This window comes from Ceratotherium simum, chromosome 34 (genome assembly GCF_057802395.1).
Source record: "Ceratotherium simum simum isolate JZ-2026a chromosome 34, ASM5780239v1, whole genome shotgun sequence".
Classification (NCBI taxonomy): domain Eukaryota; kingdom Metazoa; phylum Chordata; class Mammalia; order Perissodactyla; family Rhinocerotidae; genus Ceratotherium; species Ceratotherium simum.
Window position 1 is genome coordinate 324,398 of NC_141933.1, and position 13,809 is coordinate 338,206.

The 13,809-nt window shown below is 55.5% G+C and overlaps 1 protein-coding gene across 3 annotated transcripts in view; it reads left to right on the plus strand.

The window, feature by feature from the left end:
* Positions 1-13,809, plus strand: part of PTDSS2 (phosphatidylserine synthase 2) — a 29,861-nt gene that overhangs the window by 12,585 nt on the left and 3,467 nt on the right. For 2 of the 3 annotated variants that reach the window (XM_004441100.3, XM_087422380.1), the window contains exons 3-5: positions 2,645-2,727; positions 7,104-7,171; positions 13,334-13,468. In XM_004441100.3, coding sequence (XP_004441157.2) covers positions 2,645-2,727; positions 7,104-7,171; positions 13,334-13,468 — 286 coding nt within the window. The remainder of the gene's footprint in view (positions 1-2,644; positions 2,728-7,103; positions 7,172-13,333; positions 13,469-13,809) is intronic. The other variant, XM_087422381.1, reaches the window with a different exon arrangement.

Below are 13,809 nucleotides of genomic sequence, written 5' to 3' on the forward strand. Positions count from 1 at the left end.
TAGTGCAGGTACAGATGGTTACACGCAGAAGTATTTACCATATGTGTGTACGTACACAGTCAGTACACACATACATCTCATTGCTCTGCCGGCTGAGGCCGAGAAGCCACAACACCCAGGGGCAAGGAGCACCCTCGCCCAGATCTTGGTTCCTCAGACCGTCCTCCCATGAAGGAACCAGGGCCCCTTGGAGAAGCGGCTGGTTCAGGGCCCAGGCAGGAGATGCCCAAGGTGGGCCTGGTGCTCTTCCAGCGCCAGAAAGGAAGTGCTCCCCAAAAAGTGCATTGAAGGGTATGCCAGAGGGACACGGGGGCCAACTGAAAGAGCTCCCTGTGGAGCAGCATCAGTGACGTAGGGACTGTAACCCAAAGCACAGCACAGATGCCACCGTCCACACAGACATAAACAAGTGACTGACCACAGGAGCAGGTGGTGGGGAGGAGACTTGTCTTCTTCAGGCAGAACTCCAGATGACACGCAGACGCTCCCCGTCAGGAGAGGAGCACCCCTCGCCCCCCTCGAGAGCGGGCTGTGCAGAGGGACCTTCCCCCAGAGCACAGCATGGAGGGGACCTGGCAGACACGCCTCAGCTGGGGACGGAGGTCGGAGGTCGGCATCAACATGGAAATGGTCCTTTCGCTCTGCAATCTTACTCCCCCAAACCTATAACCCTAATCTAATCCTAAAAAACAGCAGACAGCCTTCATGAAGGGATCCTACAAAATCCCTGACCAGTCCTCCTCAAAACTGTCTGGGTTATCTAAAACAAGGGACTGCCGAGGACCCATCACAGCCAGAGAGGCCCAAGGAGACGTGACGAGTACATGTCGTGTGGAACCTGGGCAGATCCTCGGGCAGAAAAGGGACATGAGGGGAACACGGGAAATGGGAAAAACCAGGGACTGTAGTTCATGTGTCAGTATTGGTTCATTAAGTGTGAGTAATGAACCATACTAATGTGAGGTGTTAAGAATAGGGGGAACCGGCTGTGGGGAATATGGGAATTCACTGCTGTCTTTGCAGCTTTTCTGCTCTAAAATTAAAAGTTTGTTTTAAAATGTAATTTATTTGCTTTCCTTTAAAAGTACGTCCTTCTCCTGACTGACTAACCTTCCCAGGTGATCTTAACGCTACAGTGGACGCGTAACTGAGGATGGAGGCATGAGGCTGACCTGGCGAGGGACGGTTGCCCGGCACCATGGGCACAGGCGCCCTGGGATCGCATCTCCTTAGTTCTTTTCTTGCCGTGACTCTCCGTGTGCTCACCCGCAGCTCTGAGGCCATCTCTCGGTGACGCCCACTTCTCTCTCTTCGGGGCGGGAGGGTGTTTAGTGGTCTCTTCACCTGTCACTGCAAGGGTGACTCGGTGCTGCTCTGCAGGCAGCCCCGCACATGCTCGTCACGTCCACACCCACCACTGACCACTGGGAGGCCTCAGGCAGGTAGGCACCTCGCTGACCCTCTGTGTCCGTGCCTGTGACGGGGCTGTGGGTCCTGCACCACGAATGACCAGACCGTGGTCCCAGCTTTGCTCGGGGCAAGCAGGGCCCTCAGCCCCACTCCTGGCCGTGGTGTGGGGTAGGCAGGACTGCAGAGGGCTGCCGGGCGGCATTTTGCACCCCTCGGCCCTTGAGCACCTGCTGGCCTCCCTGTGGGCTCGGCCTCACCTTTGCCTGCCCTCGAGACCCGGGTGCTCTTGGTGGGCAGAGGGGAAGGTGTTTTCAGACTGAAAGTCTGTCGACAGACTGCATCCGGCCTCCGTCTGTCCCGCGTCAGCACGTGTGCTTGTGCACGGCAGCTTCTGGTACAGCAGCCAGGCCCGCCAATGGCAAAGTGTGGGGTCCTCTCGGTGTGACTGTCAGCAGTGGGAAGGGCGGGCGGCGCTGCACTCTCAGACGCCGTGCTGGCAGGTGGGCGGGCGGGCGCACCACAACCCTCTGGAGCAGCGGAGTGGCACGGGGAGGGTGGGCGTGTCTCGGTCCAGGCTTTGGTCACAGGTGTGGACATGTGCATGCCATGTGAATACTGCTGTCTGGGCCTCCCTACCTGAGCCGGTTCTCTCTGGCTCAGCCTGCTCCGTCGTCCCGGGCTGTGTGTGTGTATGATTATAGTCTCAGGACTCACCCTGTCTTCCTGTGAAGGACAGCAGGCCTGTTGGGGTTGGGGGAGGTGGTCCCAATGGGACAGGAGAGCTATCTGGTGGCACCTGCTGGGGGTCCACGTCCTGGAGCAGAAAGGTTATCCTAACGTCTTCTCATCTTAGGGGGGCTTTAGTGAATCCTGGATTGTCATGGATGGAATTTTAGGTGATTTTTAAAGTGTGACGTGCCTATTAGTGGTGTAACACTTTATGGTATAAATAACTCTTAGCCCCCACTGGAAGGCTTCTCCCCGGGGGTGGTGCTGCCTCTGGGGGCCCAGAACTGATCCGGGGGCTGCTGAGGCTGGGGTGGTGGAGTTGGCCGGGCAGCCCTGCCCCCCGGGTCCCAGCTTCCTCCTGCCCTGCCCCCACCTGGGGGTCGGGCATCACCTGTAGTGGGCGTCCTGGGGTCCCTCGCCCCTCCCTCCTCTCACCTCCTGCCTGGAGAAGCCGACTTGGCACGCGCTGCCGCACACTGAGGGGCTGTTTGTTCTTTATTTGCAGAGGTATTGTGGCCAGTATTTTGGTTTTCTTATGTTTTGGAGTCACACAAGCTAAAGACGGGCCATTTTCCAGACCTCATCCAGGTAACTTCCGTTTTTTTCTCTGTGTGTGCCCGCGTAGCAGCTCTGTTCTGAGCGGTCGCTGTGTCTGTGCTGCTGGGTGTGTCCTCCCCTCTCCTTGCCCCTCCTGGCCGGCCAGGGCACACTTGTCAGCCGAGGAGGGTGTGGGGTGCGTTTCAGAGAGACCCGTAAGTTCTGCTTCCAGCCACCTGGTCCTTCAGACCCTCGGTGTCCCGCTGCTCCCTGTCCTGCAGCTGTCCATGCCCTTCTGCTCCTCCTGCCCTCCCTCTCGTAGGGGGGTTGTCCCTGCAGGCTGGGGTGCCCCAGGACCGGCCGTGGGGTTGGTGTGGGCTCGAGCTGCTGGCTCTGCCCTTGGCTGTGAGGTGCCCGCCTGCTGTGGGGGAGCTCACTGGGTGCCTCCTGTGGCGAGTTTTCCCGTCTCTGTCCCCCACTCCCCAAGTTATGGGGACTTCTCACAACCCCTGGACCTCAGAGCTGGAGAACGCTGCTTGGCCGCCCCCGGGCCTGCCCTCGGGCCCCAGCGTGTCCAGGGCTCCAGCCTCACCCAGGGGCCGGCTCTGGGGGTAGGGGGTGGTCGGTTTTCCTGAGGGGTCTCTACTTAGTACCGTGTTTCTTTTCTGTCTCAATAGGGGTGTGTATTGTAGAAAGTTGGGAAAATACAAAAATATTTTTAAGTAGAAATAAAACCACTCAGGAAAGAAGCCCCATTAAGTTCCGATGTGTGTGTGTGTGCGTGCACACACATCGCTGTACGGAGAACAGGGCCGCGCCGTGTCGGCGTCCTGCACTGCGGCTGTGACGCGAGCATTTCCTTGTGAACTGTGTATTTGAGAGCCGGGTTTTCATGGCTGCGGGTTCAACCGCCATGTCAGCATACTACAGGTTACTTAAAGTCCCGTGGGGTTGTATGTTCGGGGCTTCCAGCTTGCTGCAATAAATCAGGTGCAGTGAACTCTTGCACATCCCGCTGTGTGTACGTCTCTGACTGTTCACGTAACAAAGTCTAGGAGTCGAAGTGGGGAGTTACAGGGCCTGAGAGATGCTGTGGAACTGCCCCCTGGAAGGGCCGTGTCTGCCCAGGGCTGAGTGAGTGCCGCGGTTGAGCGCGGCCTCAGTGCTCTGCCGCTTTAGTGCCTAGTGGGGACGTCGATGCTGGTCACCTGCGTGGTCCCTGTCCGTGGGGCGGTGGGGAGTGTCCCAAGCTGGAGGGCACAGCCCACGGGAGGGGTGGGGAGGGACCGGGCCCCCAGCTCTGGGGCTGCAGGACCTCCTCCGCCTGCTCAGTCGTCTGGGCACATCCCGTCTTGCCTCAGAAAGGTCTGGGCTCCTAATCAGAGCAGTGGGGGAGAGAACAGTGCAAAACCCACCAAAAATCTTGGTGGAAAACCAGGTGCAGTTAAGTGTTGGGTTGTTTTGGAAGGAAAGGTAAGAGCTGCTGAAAACGCAGCTGATGTTCGTCCGCGGTTGAAGGCACAGCAAATCCCTCGTGGGCGCTGGGCCTAGACGCAGCCGTGAGCGGGAAAGACAGGGTCCGGCCTGGGGCCAGACTGGCCAGCCGGCAGCTGCTTGTCCCGGCATTTGGCCCCTGGGCTCTGGGGGACCCTCGGCTCTGTCCAGTCCTGGGGCTCCGGCTTCAGGTCACCCGGCAGGATGCCGGTCATCTTCGTCTGAAAGCGTCCACTGTGGTTCCTTTGCGCTGTGGGAGGGCTAGACCAGCCTCTCCTCTGAGAGGGTGGCACGGTGGTCTCTGAGTCTGTGTTCTGAGCTCTGCTCTGCCTGCCTTTTAGTTGAGTTCCTTTGCGTGAACTTGGTGCTTCCGTGCCAGTCTTCATCCCGGGGCTCCTGCTTCCAGATGTCTTGTTAACCTAGTGGTGGGCGGGAAGTTCTCCAGCGTCTCAAATCAGAGTGCATTTGAAGTGAGTCTGCGACCAGCGCTGGGCAGCACGTTGAGAGGACAGTGGGCAGGGTTGTCTGGCTCCAACGGGAGGTGCTACCGGCCCCTGGCCTCCTCTGGGCCCCGCTGAGGGAGCAGACTGAGCTTGGCGGGCTGGGGAGTGGCTTTCTCTGGAAACTGGAGGTCTCAGGCAGCAATTCCAGAGGAGACTGGCCCGTTAAAGGGCCTCTTCCCCTCGTGGTGTTTATTTTCAGCGGCGGCTCCCTGCAGAAGCTGGAGTCAATCAGATTGCCAGTGCTGTTGAGGGGGCAGGTTTCATGTTCAGCAAGAAAATAGGAGTGTTGGGGGGGTGCGGCTACTGCATCAGGGAAACCAGCTTCAGGAGAGTGGGGTGGGTTCAAACAGGAGCGCGGGAGTGGAAGTAGGGGCGGGCCTGTGGGATGTCGGGGGCCTTGTGGGCCCTGCAGGGTGAGAATGACCGGGTTTCTGAGGTTGCCCACTTTTCTGGCCAGGCAGGGTGCAGGCCCCCGATGTCAGGCAGCCTCGGGGGAAGACAGGTTCAGTTTCGGACAGGTCTGCAAGGCCCGTTGGAGACTGTGCTTCACAGGAGCGCTCTCCTAGGGGCACCTGCGGGCGGGCCCTCCCCCCGCCACGGGGCCCTTGCGGGGGAGGCGCCTGAGTCACGTCACCACACCCGAGTCACATCACCACAAGCCCTGCGGCTGCTGGTGCGGCGGCGCGTTTCCCAGGCTTTCTGCATCCTCGGGGGCTTGAGGAATAAGTTGGTCCCTTCAGCTGTTTATACCCAGCATCCAGCGAACGTTAGCAAACTTGCTTAGAACTCACCACGTTCGTACTTCCTGCCTGTGCAAGGTTGGTTTTTCTTCAGCCTTTGTGGCTCTCTTCCTGGCACGAGGATTAGGTGCTGGGTTGGCCCTAGGGCCTTGTGTGTGCACACCTGTGCAGGAGCTGCTGCCCAGGGACTCAGCTCGGGGGGCCTGGCAGCTGGGCACTCAGCCCTCCTGGCATGTCAGGCCCCTCCAACTGCCCGTCCTCCCACGGTCTCCGCCAGAGCCAGGGGCTCGAGAGCATGGGGCAGGTCACGGGGCAGGCTGCAGATGAACCCAAGAGTTCCCTGGAACGGCCGTGGCCCAGCCTTGGGTCTCCCAGTCCAGAGGCTCTTAAATGTTTGCAAGTACTACCTTTTTTATTTGAGGTGAATTAGTTTTTAAAAGTAGGCTGGTGGGGCTGGCCCAGTGGCATAGTGGTTAAGTTCACGTGCTCTGTTTCTGTGGCCCAGAGTTCGCAGGTTCGGATCCCGGGCGCGGACCTATGCACTGCTTATCAAACCATGCTGTGGCGGCGTCCCATATAAAGTAGAGGAAGATGGGCACAGATGTTAGCTCAGCAACAATCTTCCTCACCGGAAAAAAAAAAAAAAAGGCTGGTGATTTTTTTTTTTTTTTACAGACATGAGCATAGGGAAAGCAGATATCTTAGGTGTTTATTAAACAGGATTATCAAGATTCATGGGAGGTAAAAGATAGGCTTGCTTTTTAGAATAGCTGTAGACTTCCCCTCCCAGCAAAAAACCGAGCTTTCTGTTGGAGTGTAGAAAGCAGGTGGTGGAGAGAGAGGAGTCCTGGCTAACAAAAGGAGTTTTGAGGAACACATTCTTTCCAGCTTGACTGAGATATAATTGACATATAACATTGTGTAAGTTTGATGTACGTGTGATGGTTTGATATTGTATGTGTTGCAGAATGATCACCACAGTCAGGTTAGTTAACAGCTCTGTCACCTCACATAATTACAACTTTTTTAGTGGTGAGAACATTTAAGATCGACTCTCTTAGCAGCTTCCAAGTATATAATCTGTACTGTTAACTGCAGCCACCAGAGGGACAGGTTCTTACGTGTGCTGATTGAAAGTGAAGACAGTTCCCTAAAAGAAATCCTCATGCCCAAATTGGGTTTGTCCCAGGAATTCAGGGATGGTTTAACACTGGAAAATGTGTTAATGTAATCTATCACGTTAACACGAAAGAGAAAAGGTGATCCTCTTAAATACAGAAGAATAAAGTTTCACATTTATCGTAAAAACGTAGCATACTGGAATAAGACGATTTTCTTAACGTGATAAAAGACATCCATCAAAATCCGCCTGCAGACTTCTGTCACGAGGAAGGTCACAGGACAGGGATGTTTGTGGTCACTGCTGCTGTCCAGCAGTCCATGCGCCTTCTGTGCCGCTGCAGCGGACAAGAAAAAGAGGAAGGATTGAAGGACTGGAATGGAAGAAAAGGAAGGAAAAAACACTCCAGAACATTCCAGTGCTCACTTCTGAGTTAGATCTCTCCTGATGAAGTCTCTACAGGGAGCCGGGGGCCTGGAGGAGACGCCACGGGTCCGGGAGGCACGTGGGGGCGGGACTCTGCGGTGTCCACGGGCTGGCCCCCTAACGCTCTGTGTCCTCTGTCTCTAGCTTACTGGAGGTTTTGGCTCTGTGTGAGTGTGGTCTACGAGCTGTTCCTCATCTTCATACTCTTCCAGGTAAGCGGTTTCCTTGGTTGATGCACTGTGGGAAGTCAGGTGGTGGTGTGGTCCCAGGTGGTGAGTGACAGGTGACAGAGAAGGCTTTGCACGTCAGCCCCTCCCGAGCTTTGGTGGGAAGAGGCAGGACCAATCAGAGTGGGCAGAGGCTGTGGGGACCCTCAGAAGGGTCCATTGGTGGGAAGAGTAGCCGTCGCCTTTCAGCAGAGCCTCTGTTGTAAGTGTGGAGTGCAGCGGCCTGGACCTCGGGGTGCAGGCAATGCTGTGTGGGCCCTGCCCTGATAGGCCAGGGGCAAACCGGGGCAAGGCAAGTGGATGGACCTGCAGGCAGTCTGTGCTTTGAGCTGCAGGAGCTCCCAAGTCAGCAAGGGGCCAAACCCAGGGGAGGAGCACACCTGACCCCATGCCCCTGTGCTCTGGGTGTTTAAGGAGGCCCAGGGCCAGTTGTTACGGGGTGGTTGTGATTTCTGGTGGACCAGGTGTCGCCTCGAGTACTCCCCTCCCGGCACACTCTGCCCGCTGTCGGGGGAGGCGGGACTCATCTCCTTAGTAAATCCGGGACCCAGGTAAGTGGCTGCGAATGTCTGTTTTATTAATCCTCCTGTTCTGCTCAATGCAGTGTGTTTGGATGGTGATCTTTAGTTCCCAGGTGCCTTCCTCTCCACAGTCTCAAGACCCCATCAGTGTGGCTGGGTATTAGCATCACGGGGTAACTTACCATTTTAGGGCAGGTGTACCATTCTGTGAATTTTAACTCCTGTTTGTCTAAACACCACAATTAGGACACAGAACGATTCCGTCGCCCCCAAAACTCCCTCGTTACCCCTGGGTAGTCATACCGTCTCCCCGCCCCTGGCAACCGCTGACTGTGCTGCCTCCGTCACCGCAGTTTTGTTTTCACGAATCTCCCATGAACCGGATTGTGCAGTGTGTGACCCTGTGGTCCACCCACATTCCGCTCCTCTTGGCTGCCCCACGGTGCCGGGACAGTGGTGTTGTCCCCTCCGCATGTAGAAGGACGTGGGAGGGTCTCTGGGCAGGGCTGCTCTGACCCTGTGCAGGCCTCTCTGTGGCCCTGGGCTCCTCTCTCTTCAGGGGGCCCCCGGGTGGGACTGCTGCGCCCTGCGCCAGGCGAATGTTTAGCTTTTTAAGGAGCTGCGGAAGTGCTCCCAGAGCAGCCGTGCCACAGCTCTCTCACGTCCCAGTCAGCACCGGGAGCTGCCAGAAATCTTTATTTTAGCCGTTCTAATGGGTGTGTAGTGGTATCTTATGGTTTTCATTTGCGTTTCTAGAATGGCTAATGATGTTGACCCACTTCTCCTGCGTTTATGAGCCATGCAAATATCCTCTTTGGTGAAGTGTTCATTTTTTCCCTTTTTGAAAACTGGGTGGTTTTCGTAGTGTTGAGTTGTGGCAGCTTTCCATGTACATGCCTGTGCTGCCTTTCTCACGACTGTCCCCATCGCCAGGCGACGTGTGCCCGTGGTCCTGATGCAGGCCGCTTCTGGACGAGTGGTGTCCTTCCATCATTGACGGTGGCACTCTCCATTTCTTTTATGGATTGATTGTGGTGTCACGTCTATGGTTTCTCTTAAGACCAGGTTAAGATTTTCTCCTGTATTTTTTCTGAAACTTCCATGGTTTTATATTTTAGGTTTAGATCTCTCTTCTGTGTTGAGATTTTTTCACATTTTGTTTTGAAATATAGATTCACAAGAAGTTGTAAAAAACTGTAGAAGGAGGTCCTGTGTGTCCTTACCACCCTGTTCCTCGGTGGTAATATTTTGCATAAATACAGGACAGTATCAAACCAGGAAATTGACACTGATACAACCCACAGAGCTCATCACGCTTCTCTGGTTCTACGTGCACGCTTGCACACACAGGCACATGTGTGTATGTAGAATTCTGTGTAGTTTTTCCAAGTTTTATTACAGTGCATTTTTAAAAATTCTTAATTATAGTAAAAAACACATAACATAAAATTTACCATCTTAACCATTCTTAAGCGCACAGTTCAGGGGCATTAAGCACATTCACACTGTTGTGCAGCCACCACCACCACCATCTCCAGAACTATCTATCTTCCCAAACTGAGACTCGGTCCCCATTAAACACTGATTCCCCCTCCCCAGCCCCTGGCGCCCACCGTCCTACTTTCTGTCTCTGTGAATTTGACGACTCTGGGGACCTCATATGAGTGGAATCAGATGGTATTTGTCCTTCTGTGATTGTCTTACTTCACTCAGCATAATGTCCTCAAAGTTCATCCATGTGGTAGCAGGTGTCAGAATTCCTTCCTTTTTAGGGCTGAATAATATTCCATTGTGTAGATAGACTACATTTTGTTTATCCATCATCCTTCCATGGACACTTGGGTCGTTTTCACCATTTGGCTGTTGTGAATAATGCTGTCACTATGGGTGTGCAAATACCTGTTGGGTCCCTGCCTGTTCTTTTGGGTGCATACCTGGGAGTGGGATCGCTGGGTCACATGGTAATTCTATGTTGAACATTTAGAGGAGCTGCCGGACTGTTCCCCATGGCGGCTGCACCGTTTTACACTCCCACCAGCAGTGCACAAGGGTCCAGTTTCTCCACGTCCTCACCAACACTTGTTCTTTTCCCTTTTTTTTTGGCGATAGCCATCCTAATGGGTGTGAAGTGGTCAGGTGGTGTCTCTATGGTTTTCATTGCATTTTCCTGATGGCTAGTGACGTTGAGCATCTTTTCATGTGCTTATTGGCCATTTCTATGTTTTCTTGGGAGACTCGCTTTTGTTTTGATTTTCTTCATGGTCAAGACTTCATTTTATTTATTTATTTAAAATAAACCCTTTATTTATTTTTCTCTTTTTTAATTTTTATTTATTTATTTATTTATTTTTGTGGAGGAAGATCAGCCCTGAGCTAACATCCATGCTAATCCTCCTCTTTTTTGCTGAGGAAGACCGGCTCTGAGCTAACATCTATTGCCAATCCTCCTCCTTCCCCGCCCCGCCCCCCAAAGCCCCAGTAGATAGTTGTATGTCATAGTTGCACGTCCTTCTAGTTGCTGTATGTGGGACAAGGCCTCAGCATGGCCGGAGAAGCGGTGTGTCGGTGCGCGCCCGGGATCCGAACCCGGGCCGCCAGTAGCGGAGTGCGTGCACTTAACCGCTAAGCCACGGGGCCGGCCCTAAACCCTTTATTTTCAGTCACAAAACTGTGAAGTTAGTACAGAGAGTTCCTGTAAATCCTACACCCAGTTTCCTGTTATGAGCATCTTACATTAATATGACTCATTTGTTACAATTAACCAATATCAATACATCATCATTAATCAAAATCCAGAGTTTTCCACATTCTCTCTGTTTGGCCCCTGGGGTCCTCAGGCCCTCTGGCCTGGGCACAGCTCCCGGACGTCCCTGTTTGGTGGCCTAGGCCGTTGGGAGGAGGACTGGTCGTGGTCAGTGGAATGGCCTCAGGTGTTATTTGGGATCGGAAAGTGTGCGTCTGCCCACTTGATTCCTCTTTTTCAAGATGGTTTTGACTCTTCCATGTCTCATGTGTCTCCATATGAGTTTTGGGATCCCTCTTCCATTTCTGTGAAGAGAGCTGGTGGGGTTCCCACGGGGACTGCACTGAAGCTGCACATCACTTGGACTGTTCATCTAGCTCATCCGCAAACACAGGATTCCCGTTCATTTGGGTCTAAGATTCCTTTCAGCAACGTTTGGTGGTTTTCAGAATCTCGTTTCATTTCTTCTGTTACGTTTATTCCTGAGTGTTTTATTCTCTTTGATGCTGCTGTGAGTGGACTTGTTCTCAGGTTCACTTCTGGTTTGCTCAGTACTGGGGAATAGAAATACAGTGACTTCTGTGTTGATCTGTGTCTTGCCCCTTGCTGCACCGACGAGTTCCACGGCATTGCTCTCGTTCGCTGGGTTCCCGGGGGTTTTCTGTGCACAGGGCCGTGTCATCTGCAGAAGGAGTTTCATTTCTTCCTTCCCAGCCTGTGTCTCAGTCTTGTTCCTGCCTCACTGCCCGGCGAGAGCCTCCCGTCCCACGTCGACTAGACTGGACAGGTCCCTGACCCTGTCGAGGCACTCGGTGCGTCACCATCAAGTATGCGATCCCTCTGGGTTTTTTGTAGACGCCCCTTATCAGATGGGGAAGTTCCCCTCTCATCCTCATTTGTTGGGTGTTTTTACCATGAAAGGATGTTGGGTTTTGTCAGATGCCTTTTCCACATCCAGTGGGATGATCGTTTGGTTTTTTCCCTTTATTAACGTGATGTATTACATTGATTCATTTTCTTATTCTGAGCCAGCTCAGCATTCCTGGGATGAATCTCACTTGGTCCTCACTTGTGTCTAACCCTTTTTACATTCTGCTGGATTTGGTTTCTAGTGTTTTGTTGGGGATTTTTGCAACCACACTCGTAAGAGATGTTGTCTGTGGTTTTCCTGGTTTTGGTGTCAGGATTACTTGGGATTTGTGTGGTGTTTTCTCATGACTTGACTGGGGTCAGAGTTCCTGCGATCAACATGTCATCACTGTCAATGCCGACCTCCGTCCCCGGCTGAGGCGTGTCTGCCAGGTCCCCTCCATGCTGTGCTCTGAGGGAAGGTCCCTCTGCACAGCCCGCTCTCGAGGGGGACGAGGGGCACTTCTCTGCTGACGGGGAGCGTCTGCGTGTCACCTGGAGTTCTGCCTGGAGAAGACACGTCTCCTCCCCACCACCTGCTCCTGTGGTCAGTCACTTGTTTATGTCGGTGTGGACCGTGGCGTCTGTGCTGTGCTTTGGGTTACAGTCCCTACGTCACTGATGCTACTCCACAGGGAGCTCTTTCAGTTGGTCCCCATGTCCCTCTGGCATACCCCTCAATGTACTTTTTGGGGAGCACTTCCTTTCTGGCGCTGGAAGAGCTCCAGGCCCACCTTGGGCATCTCCGGCCCCGGCCCTGAACCAGCCGCTTCTCCAGGGGGCCCTGGTTCCTTCACGGGAGAACGGTCTGAGGAACCAAGATCTGGGCGGGGGTGCTCCTTGCCCCCGGGTGTCGTGGCTTCTGGGCCTCAGCCAGCAGCACGGAGACATGTACAGCCGGTGTGTCTGCAGATACCTGTAAATACAGCTGATTCTCCTCATTCTCTGTCAGGCCCTCCTGCCCAGCATCCCTCTCCAGGGAGCCAGATCAGCAGGGAAGGGCCGAGGGTCAGGGCCCGCTGGCCTCTGCTGGAGTGGTGGCTCACGGCCCTGACCCACGGGCTTATCTGAGCAGGGGCCTCGGCTGGGACTGGAGCTGTCGGCCCTCAGACACCCTGAGACAGACTGTGCGGGTTTTCAGTCTCATGGGGTCGACTGTCCCAGAATCTGGGCCCCAGTTGCCCTGGCTCCCTGGTCAGGACCCCGCGGGGTTGGTGCGTCCCCATTGACCCCCAGGTCTGTGGTTACTAAGGCAGACGTGGGGTACTTTCAGTTACCAGCGACGTCACCGTCACAGGGTCGCCTCCAAAGACCCCAAGGCGGGGACCTTGCAGGAACGGCCGTGCGTCTGTCTAGCACGCTGGCCTCAGTCACGTGGCAGGATGCAGGTCAGTGTGTGGTCTGCCCACTCATCACGGATGAGGTCGCGTCACCCCAGCTCCTCCCCGCTTGGTCCCTTGGCTGGGACTCAGGGCAGGATCATGAGGTCCTGGGGCCCCAGCTGGTGGCTGGATGGGGCCCAGAGGGAGGAGTGAGGCTGCGCCTGCTCGGGGGATGTCCTCGTCCGTCGGTCAGTCCCAGAGCCTCCTTTGTCCTGAGGCCAGGAGGAGGTTTGGCTAGTGTTGGTGTCAGCGTGTCTGGGAGGCTGCCCCACGTCGTGTGGCATGTCACGGAGGGCGATTCCTGGAGGGTTTGGGCCCTGAACGGATGTGGGGAGGGGGAGGTAGCAAGACCCCTGCTCTGCACCCCCACCCCACCCCTCCTTCGGAGGCACAGCTGTGACCCCACGTGGCGCTGGGCTGGGGGGCTTGGGGCCCTGAGTAGGGGGAGGCTGCTGAGATGGGTGCTCACCCTCACAGCCAGTGGAGGTGTCGTCCACACCACAAGCCCCGTCCCACGTGTGCATCTCGAGGTGTTGGTAACAGACCTGGGTGCCCACGTCTGGCCGCACTAATGGGGGCGCCGGCCTTGCAGACCGTTGAGGACGGCCGCCAGTTTCTGAAGTACGTCGACCCCAGGCTGGGGGTCCCGCTGCCGGAGAGGGACTACGGGGGGAACTGCCTCATCTACGACGCAGACAACGAGAGCGACCCCTTCCACAACATCTGGGTGAGGCCGATGGGAGTACAGTGGTGAACAGGCCCTCCAGGCGCTGCCCAGTCATGGATGTTTCTGGAGCCCGAGTCACCCTGCAGATGGATGGGGTGGGGCAGCGTGGGCCTGGCAGGCCCGGCCCCCTCCTGCCTGCCCCGGGGCTCCCCTCAGGCTCAGCCCCCTTGGAGCAGGTGCAGGCACCGAGGGCTGTGCAGCCACACATGGGGCTGCTCCCATCTGGCGGTGGGGGCGAGCCCTGCCTCCCAGGGTAGACGCCTGCTCTCGGCCCGGTTGGTTTTGGGGGCCCGTGGAGGGGCACCTGCTCTCCTCAGGGGTTAGGCTGTGTTGTCTGCACG